Source organism: Strigops habroptila, chromosome 2, assembly GCF_004027225.2.
Source record: "Strigops habroptila isolate Jane chromosome 2, bStrHab1.2.pri, whole genome shotgun sequence".
Lineage (NCBI taxonomy): Eukaryota > Metazoa > Chordata > Aves > Psittaciformes > Psittacidae > Strigops > Strigops habroptila.
Genome location: NC_044278.2, coordinates 17,829,273 through 17,842,189, shown reverse-complemented (window position 1 = coordinate 17,842,189; position 12,917 = coordinate 17,829,273). Strand labels below are relative to the sequence as shown.

General features: G+C 40.7%; 1 protein-coding gene across 3 annotated transcripts in view; it reads left to right on the top strand.

Moving 5' to 3' along the window:
• ALCAM (activated leukocyte cell adhesion molecule) overlaps nt 1–12,917 on the top strand; it is a 124,136-nt gene that overhangs the window by 79,066 nt on the left and 32,153 nt on the right. For all 3 annotated transcript variants that reach the window (XM_030471622.1, XM_030471621.1, XM_030471624.1), the window contains exons 2-3: nt 7,775–7,875; nt 10,573–10,792. In XM_030471622.1, the coding sequence (XP_030327482.1) occupies nt 7,775–7,875; nt 10,573–10,792 (321 nt within the window). The remainder of the gene's footprint in view (nt 1–7,774; nt 7,876–10,572; nt 10,793–12,917) is intronic.

The following is a 12,917-nucleotide window of genomic DNA, read 5'->3' as shown; positions in this document are numbered from 1 at the left end:
CTTTTGATGATTGTGATTACTGTCATGATTATTGCTTTACATATGATATTTGAAGTTCTTAAGCTGACAAAAGGTTATTAGTCATCATTATTTAGATGCAATTTAGGTGTTTTGGTACATGCAGACTGAAAAAAGCTTTTCTTCCGTATGTTCCCTAGTGTACTCCTTTAGCAGTGATGATGATAGAAAATGTTCAGAGAAATGCTTGGTATGAACATCCCTAGGGTAAAGCTTACAGTAATGATAACCCTTGTAAACTATGCACTGTACCATCTGCTCTTGGAAGGATATAACTTTCTAAGACCTCCACCTTGCAGATTGAAATTTTCCTCAATCTTTCCAGAAGATTGTGCTAAAATCGGTCCAAATCAAGCTTAAACAAAGCTTACAGGGAGTGTACAGATGTGAAAGCTGTATGCTAGTGTGGGAAGCAGGGAAAATAGCCACCACAATACTGGAACAGCTGAATGTTTTGAAATCTTGGAGCAGAAATAGCCCTTAGTGAAATAAACAGCAGTTGAGTAGTCTGTTTTGTGATCAGGCACACAGCACCTAGTTTTATTTGGTCATGTTGTAGGACTTTGAAAACTGTGGTTAAAGTGCTCCATGGGATTTTTGACCTAAACTCCTGAAGGCCGCAGCCTTGCGCTGGCATTTAGGATTATGTAAAAAGCCAAGCTATATGCATGTGTAGGAAACCTCTGCATCCCTCTGCATGCGGTGCACAACTGGCTGAGCTATAGAGCAAAACACCAGTGAGAAGAATGCATTGACCTCAGTCTTCTTAAAGGAGGGGGCTGAGGGTTTCTTTATTGATGTGATAGACCCCTGCAGCCTTGGTCAGATGGGACAAGTTATCTCAGCTAGTTTCTAATTATAGCTGGTTTCTTTGAACTGATAAGGAAAACGTTTGATGGAATTAGAAAGGAGTAGGAGCATAGTAGTTTTAAGTGTTCATAGCAGGAAGGATTTCTGAAATGTTGACATGTTTCCTTCGGGATTTTTTCCTCATTCATAAGAAAAAACTGTGTTTTAAACAAGCATAATGCTTCTTGTAGGGTAATGATAGCTGAGTTCTGATGGCATTTAATACCTGCTCTCTGGTGGTTTTATTATCTTCTTAGCTTTAAATACCATGCCTGTTTCCTGATGTGTTCTGCCTGATGCCTTGATGTTGCCGGGTGCCAAGCCCCATCTTCCTAGTCTGCCTGAGTACTTGCCAAAACCAGTGTTAAGCACAGAAATGCTCCCGTTTGTGTGGGCTTGACTACTTGTGTCTTTGGAGTTAAGTAGGTGTTTCTTTGACCAGCTTGTCAAAAGAAACTCGGTATCCTCCAGAATCACAAGCATGTTTTGAGTTGGGTCTTTCCCCCACCCCCAAAAAAATGAAAACAACCCAGAATGTGCATTCCCATTCAATTACTTCACATCTTCAAAGAGCTTAAGTTAGCAGTGATAATTCCAAAGGGTAATTGCAGTCCATTGCATCAGTGCTTAGATGATAAAGGAATTTTTTTCCTTTGGTGTTAAAATTGCCTGGGCTCTAATAGTATTCAGGTTTTAAAGCTCATTGAAAGAATGCTATGATAAAGTATAAGAAACCCTTAAGCAAGTTCTGTTATGTTGATTTACAAGTGTTTGTTACATTAAATACTGTTGGATATATTTATCTGAAGTTAATTTCCCACTTGGATAATATTGATGATTCTCTTGTAACTAGTAGTTCTTTGAAGTCCTAATTACCCATGTCTGGATTTGTTTCACCGTTTAAACAGGTAGATAAGAAACAATATAGTGTTTATCTAACCTGTATCAGATAGCATATCCACAAACACACACTCTTTTGTTTTTAATCATATTTGTATGACAAGGATAATCAATGTTAGAATTTTCTTGGAAGTGTTTACCCTGCTTCCCTATTTTGATGCCCAGTGTATGATACAGGAAATTATTGTAGCCACCAAACTGAAATGAGGGCTGTCATATGCATGAATTTTGATAACACAAGCCTTTTTTTTCTTTCGCTTGCTTTAACCGGTCTTTTGATATCCTGAAGTGTATCTTGTGTTTTCAGTGCTCTCAGAAGATTAATGACCATGGGCATGTCTGTGTGAGCTTGTGTGTAAGAGTGCCTCTTGTAGCTCATGTGAAGAGGCTTGTTTTCAGCAGAGCAAGCTGGATCACAAGGACAGACTTACTGAAGAAATGGCACCTGGGCCTCCGTTGCAGAGTTCTGCAGACTCAAGACTGAGTGGTGTTTGGTTTCCAGGCTGTTGTGGCTTAGCAAAAAGAATTGTTACAGGCCCATTATATCCATACAGGACTTACGCCCTTTTTTCAGCTGACTTTTTCAGGCTCAGGTGGGGAAACATGAGGTCCATGACATGTTTGCTGTATTTGCTCTTCTATGCATCCATGAAAAGTGTTGTGAAAGTTAATAAAAGAGTGACCAAGGAGGAGCAATGAAGCTGGTGAATGGTCTAGAGAACAAGTCCTGTGAGGAGTAGCTGAGAGGACTGGGTTGGTTAGTCTGGAGAAAATGAGGCTAAGGGGAGACCTTACTGCTTTCTACAATTACCTGAGACTGTAGTGAGCTGAGTGTTGGGAAACAGCCTCAAGTTGCACCAGGGAAGGTTTAGATTGGATATTAGAAAAAAATTCTTCCCGGAAGGTGTTGTCAATCACTGGAACAGGCTGCCCAGGGAAGTGGTTGAGTCATCACCTCTGGAGGTATTTAAAAGATGTGTAGATGTGGCACTCAGGGACATGGTTTAGTGGTGGACTTCGCAGTGTTAGGGTTATGGTTGGACTTGATTACCTTAAGGGTGTTTTCCAACCTAAAGGATTCTATGATTCTAAAAGGTGACTTCCTGATCTTAAGAACATGTAACTATTGGGTTTGTGAAATAGTAATGTTTCCTGAAGGAAATAATTTAGGTTTTCTCCTAAGTGGATAGCAAGAGGACCTGTGTGTATGCCTATATAACTGAAATCCCTTTAGGAATTGAAGGGCAGAAAGAGAAAAATCCACTGGTTGCTACTTCAGAACTGATAGCAAGCATCTTAATAAAATACATATTTTACGAAGCAAAGCTTTTTAACCTCCCACTATGAATTAAGTACAAGGTAATCTAGGCTACCTGGAGATAAAATGGAAGGGCCAAAACCTCAAGTAAAGATCTGGAGTGCTAATCCTCATTTAGAGTTTCCAAAGTAGTTAACTACAGTTTCTGAAGTAGGTGCTAAATAGGCATAATAGCTCTTGGTTTTGGACACTTCCATTCCAGGAGCTGCTAATTGACTTCCCCTGCTCTCTCCTGCTGATTGCTGTAAAAAACCACAGCAGCCACCATGTCCTGCTGTTCTCTGGTAATGAGACCTTGCAACTTGGGTCCAGAAAGTGTAAGAGATACATCATTTTGAACCTGCTGCGACATAAGCATCAGCAGTAAAAAACTAAGCGCAGAAAGAAAAATACGGGACAGCTTTGTAGATTTAAAATGTCCTTTATATCAGTGGACTTCAGGGTATTGAGGGAGGTTCAGCTGCCCAGTTTTCCATTGGTTTAGTCACTGGAAGTAAGCTGTGCTGTGAGGCAGCTGAGCAGGCCAGTGGAGATGAGTTTTGGGCAGTACCTTTGCTAGTCACAGTTTTCAGATACAGGTTCATACTCTCCCATGGATCTTGCACCTGAGGGCTACTTGGATAGCCCTTGTTCTGTTTTACATTTGTCACAGAAATGTTACTCTTCAGCACTTATAAAAGGTGTGTGCAGCAAGAAGAATGTTCAGGATTTCATATGGAAGGTAGAGATGGAAATCATGGCTGCTTTCCACACACTTCCTACAGCTTCTGTTATTTCCTCGGGAAACATCAGCTTCCTGATTTTTAGATACTCACCTTCTATCCATTCCTCTTACATGATCCCTTGGATTTGAAAACAATAATTAGTCTTAATTATGACCTGCGTTATGTGCTCTTGGTGAGGATCTAAAATACCAACAGCATTTCCTCTGCCCATAAGCCTCTGTTCAAGTACTCAGGGTTTTTGTGTTTTGTCACCCAAATATGTGGGTATTGTTTGGTTCTTCCCTTGTGAAACACATGCAGAGAGGGGGGACAAAGAAGGATGCAGTTAGCAGTGCCATGGGGACATGGAAAAATACTGTAATTAAAAGCATCAACTGCAAATGTCATCTCAATTTAACAGTGTCCTGCTGGGATCTTTCTCTGAGTCGTCATACCTCCTGATGCTGCTGCTTTCTTCCTGTGTCCAAACCTACGTGGAAAGGTTTCATCTGGTTCAGAATTTCTTTAGCACTGGATCAGAGAGGGGGAAATAATTTAAACTTCAGCCTGCCCAAACATGTATTTAAAGACCTGGAAGGAAAGTGAGCTGGATTAACCTGGTGTATAGGTGTGAATTCATATAGGTGTGTAGTCTGTGAACTCATAGCTAGCTTGAGTAGAGTTTCTCCCAGCGTATGTGAGACAAGATCCTGCCTCTGACTTAGTGTTGTTATTAACAGTGTTCAGCTCAGTTGTAGTAGGTAACATCTGAAAATGTTCAGAGGAGCTGGCTGGGCTCTTAAAGGTGCATCAGAAATACAGAAGGGCAGGGTATGATGTCTAGTAACTTCTTCTAGTATTATTCCCTACAGCTGTCTTTGTGCGCTCCTGCAGTTAATGAGGTAGGAGGGTCTTGACATTGACCCTGTGTTGTGTTAGGGCATGGAGTAATTTGTTATATATTTGTAGATCCTGCTTTTTTTTTTTTTTCCCTTCCTTAGAATGAGCTGGAAATTATGTAAAGGGCTCTCAAAAAATGATGGTTGATGATAAGCACTGTCATATCATTAAGCAATCATTTTCTTTAATTTTCTTCTTCATCCAACCATTTTACAAGTATATCTAATAGCAACAGAGAGAGGAATTTCCAGATTTGTTGAGGTGGGTTTTTTGTTTGTTTGTTTCTTAAATGTGTAGGTTTGTGAAGATTACTGCAGTTCCTGCAGTGAAAGTTTGCAGTTGCTCAACTAGTTTGCACTCCTCAAATGTCCTAGATTCGTTGCTACAGAAGTGGGAGGAGAAAATTTTACAGCAGGACCTCTTGTATTCTCATAAGGATCAGTTCTCTGCGTTTAAAGTAAAACTTGTGTGGTTTTGGTTCTGTGTTAACAAATTCCTAGAAAACTGGCAGAATTTATGGCAAGACGTGATTCTGGGGTGGTTTGTCCATCTTAAGGAATGCCTTTCAAATGAAAGGGGTTTTCTAAAATTAGAGGCCAGTCACTGATTACCTGCTCTGGATGATACAAATGTAAATTATTTCCAGAAACAGTTTAATTCACCCTTAAGAAACTATTTGTCAATTCTTCAGTAACGTATACTTGCTACCTTAGCAACTTGCAGGGGTTAAACGGGTGTCTAGGGGAGAACAACATCACAGATCCCACAGGGTCATTTTGTTTTTCCCTAATGACAGGGAGTGTGTCCTAGCAGGAGGAGCAGTTTCTGGTTTTCCATATGATGCAAAATACCATTACAGAATTTAAATTACTAAATGACACTTGACTGTAATTTGAATGGGAACTAACCAGCTTACTAATCGAGTATGTATTTGCAAGTCTCATGTAATTTTGCATCCAAGGGAGAGAGGAACCAAAAGGACTTTTTTTTTTCCTAGCTCTAGCAGAAGTGAAAATTAGGATTCAACTTACAAAGCCAAAGCTGCATTGTCCCCTTCCTGGAGATCAGAATGAGGATGAGTGAAAGAGAGGGCCAAGGGAAGAATTTGTTCCAGCTTCAAATTTTACTTCCATTTAAAGTTTGATTTTGTGAAACATTGGTCCAATTTCCATAAAATCGAAGTTAGCTGGTTTCTTGAAAAAAATCTTTCATTTTTAAAGATTGCTCTTACTCAGCACCATCTAGTGGACTGACTGCTCTTGTAATTTAGAAAACTGCTGGTCTTTGTAAACGGTACCGCAAATTAGAGCATGCAGTCCTTGTAGTGTGAATAACGTATGTTTGTGACTAGTTATATAACAGAATCAGAAGATTAGCAGTTGTTTAGTTGAAAAGGAGCTGTGTAAAGGAAAGAAAGTTTAAGATACATGTGGGTAGCGTTGCCCGCTAGCTCTTGCATTCCTTTAGTCCCTCAAGCTCCAGCCTGTTTGCCTGCTTCTCTGCCTTACCATAGGATGCCATCCAGGTTGTAAGCATCTCTAAGGAAAGATTTTGGAGTACTGTTTCTTTGTGCATTACCACACAACACAAGTCACTGCCTCATTTGTCACCGTGATACAAATGATACATATGAGCTGATGCTAACAGTAAGCTTTGAAGTCCTCACCTGAGGAAAATGCTATGGAGTCTTTCTAACTGGAATTGTAGGCAAGGAATTCAGTGTTTGGCTCTTTGAAATGACATGATTTTGTTTAAAGAAAAAGAATCCCTTGGGAAAACCTCCCTATAGAGTGCACATCTGCAGTCAGTATAGTTGTCAGGTCATCCCAGTAGCTAGCTGCCTTGGGGCTTGGGAAAAGTTAAGGGATCTGAGGCTCAGGTCTTTGGAGGTGCATGGGAACAGGTTTGATTTTTCCAGCTCTAGCAAGAAGGGCTGAATCTCCCGGAAAATTAATGTTTCTAGAAGGACTGGGTGTTTCTGCGGCCCTGGCTACATCACCAGCATCCTACTGTTCTCCCTTAAATAAGGTTTCTTTGGCAGCATGCCCTTCATTTTGCAGCTCCAGTTGCAAATGAAGGGAGAGCAAAGCAGGGAAGATCCTGAGTCTCTGGGCAGAAGACCCTGACCAAAGCTGCAGACATATGGGTGAGAGCAGACAACCAATACACTCAGTGACACCAGGCAAGCACCAGAAGCAAAACCTCCCTCCAAGTGCAAGGAGCAGTGAGATCACAGGGAGCAGGAGCAAATATATAAAATAGGAGCAAAATGAAGTTGCATTGCAAAAAAGGCACCAGGTTGTAACAGCTTCCCCTTTAAACTTCCCCGTGTTTTAACATTTCATCACTTTAGAGTCTGGGTTTTTTGTTCAATTCACGTTTTTTGGACAATGAAAATAAGTGGGTCAGTTTTATTCTGTAAATTTGTATGTATTAGCACAATAACATTGTGCTGAGGTTTCCAAAAAAGCTATTCTTAAATAATTCATAGAAGCATTTATCTTCCTTTTTCCAAAATCTAAATGTGTGGACTAGTTTGTTTCCCAAGTTTAAGGGAACCCAGAATTTAAATAACATTCTTTTTTTTTTTTTTTTTTTTTCCCCCCCTCCTTTTCTAAGTTTTTAATATAGTGCAACAGTCAGAGTATGACTTGTCTGCTGGCCTCCTCACAGTATTGCATTGCAGCACAACCTCTCCAGGCAGAAGTGGCTGGGTTTTGAGATGAAGAAAATAAAGGTTTAGGGAGTTTCTTTTTCACGGAGTTTCAAGTTTGAGACAATAGCTGTGGATACTGATTGCAGCATACATGTTCATCTGGTTGATGGGGTTCCTGTTTGGAAATGCACCCCACTGACTGCAGCAGGAAATGTGGGTCCAAAAAGGTTGTAATGTTTAAAAAAACAAATTTCATGACAGGAATCCTGTTTTATTAGAGGTTTGGGTAAAAATCCTACATGCTGGAAAATAACCGTTTGTCAAGGAGGTGGCTCTGCTTTTCTAATAGCTGTGAACCAAACGTTAGCTAGCATATGGGGACTCAAGAAAACACTTAAAATTGTTCTTCTCTTTCTGTTTCTCCTCTAGCTCTGGGATTGTACACAGTAAATGCAGTATATGGAGATACTATTACTATGCCGTGTCGTCTAGAAGTACCAGATGGTCTTATGTTTGGAAAATGGAAATATGTAAGTATAGCTTATCTTACATTCATTAAGCTGGTATGTTATTTTTTGTGTGTGAGATTATAAGATTCCAATCGATAGGATTTTTGCCTCGGATATGAAGACATTTATTCCTGTGGTTGTAAGGCTACAAGATTCCAATCTGCATAATTTCTGCCAAGGTTAGAGTTTTGGGGAATTAATCTCATTGTTCAAGAGAAATAATTATTCAGGAGTTCTCTGCCAACCTGTGTTAGAGATCTGGCATGTTACCCAGTGGCGTCTCACTCACTTGACAGAGCCGTCGTTGTATATTTGAATGCTTTTGAAGTGGGCTGCGTGAAGCAGGACAATGCTTCGTCCCTGTGAAAGTGACTTCCTTTGATTGGTTGATCTGACAGTCACTCAATACTGTTTCATGCAACGTTGAATTTAATCAGTGGCGAAGAAGAGGGCAGAGCTGACTTCCGTAGAGTTTCTGGTGGTTTCAGTCTGCCATTGCTGGTGCACAGAGGACGAAGGCGAAAACACAGATGTTCTCTTGGTTGTCTTGGTCAGCTTGCAGTAGGAACATCACTGGATGTGCTTCTTCTATATGCAGTTGGTACCCCAGGCCAAAAGGAGAATAAGCATATCAAAGTCAAATGAAACCTTGAAAGCATGCATACTGAGAAACACCAGGTTACCAAAACCCTTCTGCTTTTCAGACTGACATCAGGACAACTGTTTTTCCTGCTTCTGTGAAGTTCATCTAAATGTTCTCTCATGCTCAAACCAAAATGTTACCATCAATAACAGGTGATTTCTACTCTGACAGTGGATTTAAAATTATGCAGTTCTGTCACTCTCTCTCCTTGTAAATGGCATCTACCAGCCTATTTTACATCATTCTGGTTTGCTGCTGGGAGATGTGTCAGAATCCTTCCCGGCTCCTTCCCTTGTACTGGAGGTTTGCAGTCTTTGCAGCCATCATCCACTCAAGAGTTCCTTCTCCACAAACACATTTTGGGAAAGGAAGTCAGAAGTCAGTGGAGGATGTTACACCAAAAAGGTTCAGCAAAACTGTTTTGCATTAGCATTCAGAAGATGCAGTGCCTGCATTTTGCAGTGTGTTTGTTTCAGTCTGCTGGCTTTTTTGGGGAAGACACAAGTCCATCTCTATGAAGATGCAAGGCTATTTTGAGGAAAAAGAAATGCATTATCTCTTTCCAGTGCACTTCTAAGTGGAAAGGGACATGAAACCTAACATGCAAAAGGGCCGATCTAGTTGCTATTGTATGAATTCTTGACACAGTGCACATAACCAAGTGAAAGTGATATGCGTTCTCTCAGGGCAGCTCCCAGCCTGGCAGTGCTTGGAGGTGGAGGGCAGGTGTTAGGGGATTTTGGTTAGGTGAATATTTCATTGGAAGAAGGAGGAACTACCTTTGCTGCTCTGCTGCCTTGGGAGCAGCAATTTGGATTCCTGGTGGGTGCCCAGGAGCACTGGGAAACTTGCACCCTGGCAGGAGCAGGCTTTGCTGCCTTGAATGTCTACCTGTGCCTGCTTGTGTGCTGGGTAGGCTTACAGAGTTAAGAGCTCGTTTGCACTTGACAGCCAATTTCCTCTGTAGCAAGTCAAGGCAATACTTTTTTTTATGTGAGACAGACATCTAGAGTAATCTGAAAGTGGGAGAAGGAGAAAGACTGTAAGGGAATTTAAACTTCACGTTAGCTGTTGCCTCCTGCTCCTTGCCCAGCTCTTGACAGCACCTGTCTCTTGTCACAGCGTCTTCTTGCTTTTGTGGACTCTGCAGTCAAGCTGAGGTATTGTGCTAGGAACACTACTTGCATCAGTGCTGCAAGGTGCAACGGATAAAAGGGAATGAAAACCTCTTCCAGCCCCCCAGCACAATACTGAACATAAAGATGGAGTCAGCCTTTCACCTCACTTTAAACAAAGGCGGACAGAGCCTATCCCTGCTCTGTGTGTGTATAAGTAGGGGGGAATCAAATCCTGCAGAACTCTACCTGTAACTTGGTCTCTCAAAAATAATTTTTTTGTATGGGAGTCTTGTGCAAGGCTGTCAACTTTGTATTTCTTCTTAGGATGGTAACAGCATATGGATTAATATAAGGAGGATGTCTAGAAAATGCTATTTTGCAGGTTATCAGGACATGCATAAATAACAATATTTGATTTTATGTATATTCCCATGCCACAAGCTCTTGGGCCCTTTAAAAACAAATGAAAAAAGTTAAAAACTAATTTAGAATAAAATAGGCGGTTATGCCTGATTAAATCCTGCATTTGGAATGAAGTCTCAATATCCCAGACAAACAATATGAATATGTAAAACAGTCATGGAAGAAAAGGAAACCGAAGCTTCTAAGTCAAGCTCACGAATGCTTCTGTTTCAAATACTTTTTTTTCATACAGACAGAGGCAGCTGGTGCCAGAACCACCAGCCTTCATCAGAGAAAGCCCTCTGCTATGCCGAGATTGAGCCAATTCTACTGATGGTATTCTCTATGTGTACCACAGCAGTCTTAAACTAGCTCTCATATTACACTGAATTTCTTGTTTGTTGACATTTATCAGGAAAAAAGCCATCTAATGTAGCTTTCAGATTTTTTTTTTTTTTTTTTTTTTTAAATTAGGGTTTTGTACCAGTTGCAGATCTTCAGGAACTTCCAAATGAGCGTGTATGCAAAATAGAGATATTTATCCTTTTGTTATAGGAAATGCCAAATGGATCTCCAGTATTTATTGCCTTCAGATCATCAACAAAAAAAAATGTACAGTATGATGATGTACCAGAGTACAAAGACAGGTTGAGTCTCTCAGAAAACTATACGTTATCCATCAAGAATGCAAGAATCAGTGATGAAAAGAGATTTGTATGTATGCTTGTTACAGAAGATGATGTTTTCGAAGAGCCAACGATAGTCAAAGTCTTCAGTAAGTAAATCTAGTTCTTACTACTGTTAATATTCATCAGCATCTGAATCGTAAATTACAGAAACTTTTGTTTAAGGGAAAGATTAAAGCCAAGAAAGTAAGTTTGGCTGAGTAAATTACTAAGACTAGCAAATTTCTGCAGCTTTCAAAAATGTAATCTACTGGTGGCATTTATGTAACAGGACTGCCTGCACTTGCAGTTTATTCATGATAAGTGCTTGCTCAAAGAGAATTTTAGGCTTTGATAATGACTCACTTATATGATGTCATTTGGCCTTGGAAATGAAAAATGTAAAATTAGCGCTGATTATTTTCCATTTGTTCTCCAAGTGAATTTTTCTGCACGAGGGAAGCATTAACTGTGTGCAGTCTGCAAGATGAGATCGGGGAGAGGTTTAAAGCAGCACTGAGCAGCCTGTATGCAATGGTATGAACTGTGAGGGAGAGAGCAAGAGGCTGGAAAAACAATTGCCAGCCCCAAGTGCTTATTTTGTCCTCTCCAGAAGTACCAGGAGGAATACCAGTTTGCAGTTCTCTCTTAGAGCACAGCAAAGTTTATTAGTGATATCGTTACAACCCGTTTGCAAGGCTGATCTGCAGTGCGATCCCCAATGTTCTGAAACACAGTCGTGCTCAAGTCATACAGGAGTGTGGACAAACCTGGCCTTTTTCTCATGCTAATTCAGAGCAGAAATGTAATCCTGCATACCCTGACAGCCCATGGAGGTGTCCATCGCTCCTTCTTAGGGGCGCAAGTCTGCTGGGGCAGAGGTTAGCATCTGTAAATGCTGCCCTGTGACTGCAGTGGGTATCTTCCTCAGCTTCATGTTTTTACATGGCTTTTTTTGGCCTTCGTTGCTCTTCAGGTGCAGATTTACACAGTCAAAGTAAGTCTCTTGTGGGAACACGTTGACTGCAGGGATGGGCAGTTTCAAAGAGATCACACTTCTGCTTGAAAAACACAAACTCATGTTTTGGAAGGGCAGCCTTACACTTCTCTCTGGGAGAAGGTGTCAGGGAGTCATCAGCAGTGTCTAAGCAGAAGTCTGTTGGTGGCACAAGTGAGTTTAAAGCTAGACTAGGAGTCAACACTAATTCTGTTCCTTCATTTCACTTTCAATTTGACTGCGAGAACAATTGAATTAATGACAACAGGGAGGAGTGTGCTCAGAGCACACATAGTAAACACAGTGCTTCAAAGGAAATTATAAAGAATTATCATGTTTACCTATCACACAGCAGTAAATATGTAGATGAGAGTGGTATATAGTAAAATGAAATGCTAACTGCTTGAATTACTGTGTACTGTACTAAATATTAACACAATGCTAACTCAGCCATGGAGCACAGCTTGTATGTTTTATTGTATGCATTAGTACTAATAGAGAAATCTTCTATTTGCCAGGGAAGATAAGAATAGAGGATGCCACACGTACTGTGGGAGACTTAGCACTACAAGAAACAATTACCTTTGCAGTTTTTCATTTTGAGTTCACAACTTTATTTAGGGTTATCTTAACATTTCTTTGCTTTTAACTTCCTTGTTAAAAGTGGTTTTGGTTTTTCATTTTTTCTTGCTTGCTTTCTTGCTTGCTTGTTCTAATTACAAAAGAGTTAAGAATAGCCTGCAGGCTTCATTTATTTAACCAACAGAGTTTCTAACTCATTGAACCACAGATACAGAGCTAAACTGCAGCAGTGTGAACCCTCATAAACCAAAATCTTATACACCTGAAACTCAGCTGTATCCCAGAAGTCGTGACTGATGCTGGGTTTTACTGAAGCTTGTCATGTCCTCATCTGTGCTACCTGATTAACTCAGAACTAACGAGCTGAAATGGTTCATTGCACAGGTACCACCTGCTAGCCTCGCTTACTGGACTGCTCAAACAAGCTCTACCAGCTTTCCAGATGGATCCTGTCAGCATCTTTTTTGTGGAATTAAGTGGCCAGTTTCCAAAGCTGAACAGCCCAGCAGACATGAGCTGCTGTCCTACCACACCGATGCTTGGCTTTTGCAGGCAGTAAGCTTTCCTCCACACCACCCCCCCATTATAGAGCCTATACAGAGTTGCAAAATACTCTGACAAGCTTTTAAGCTAAGAGGTAAGCAGTGGGCTCTGCT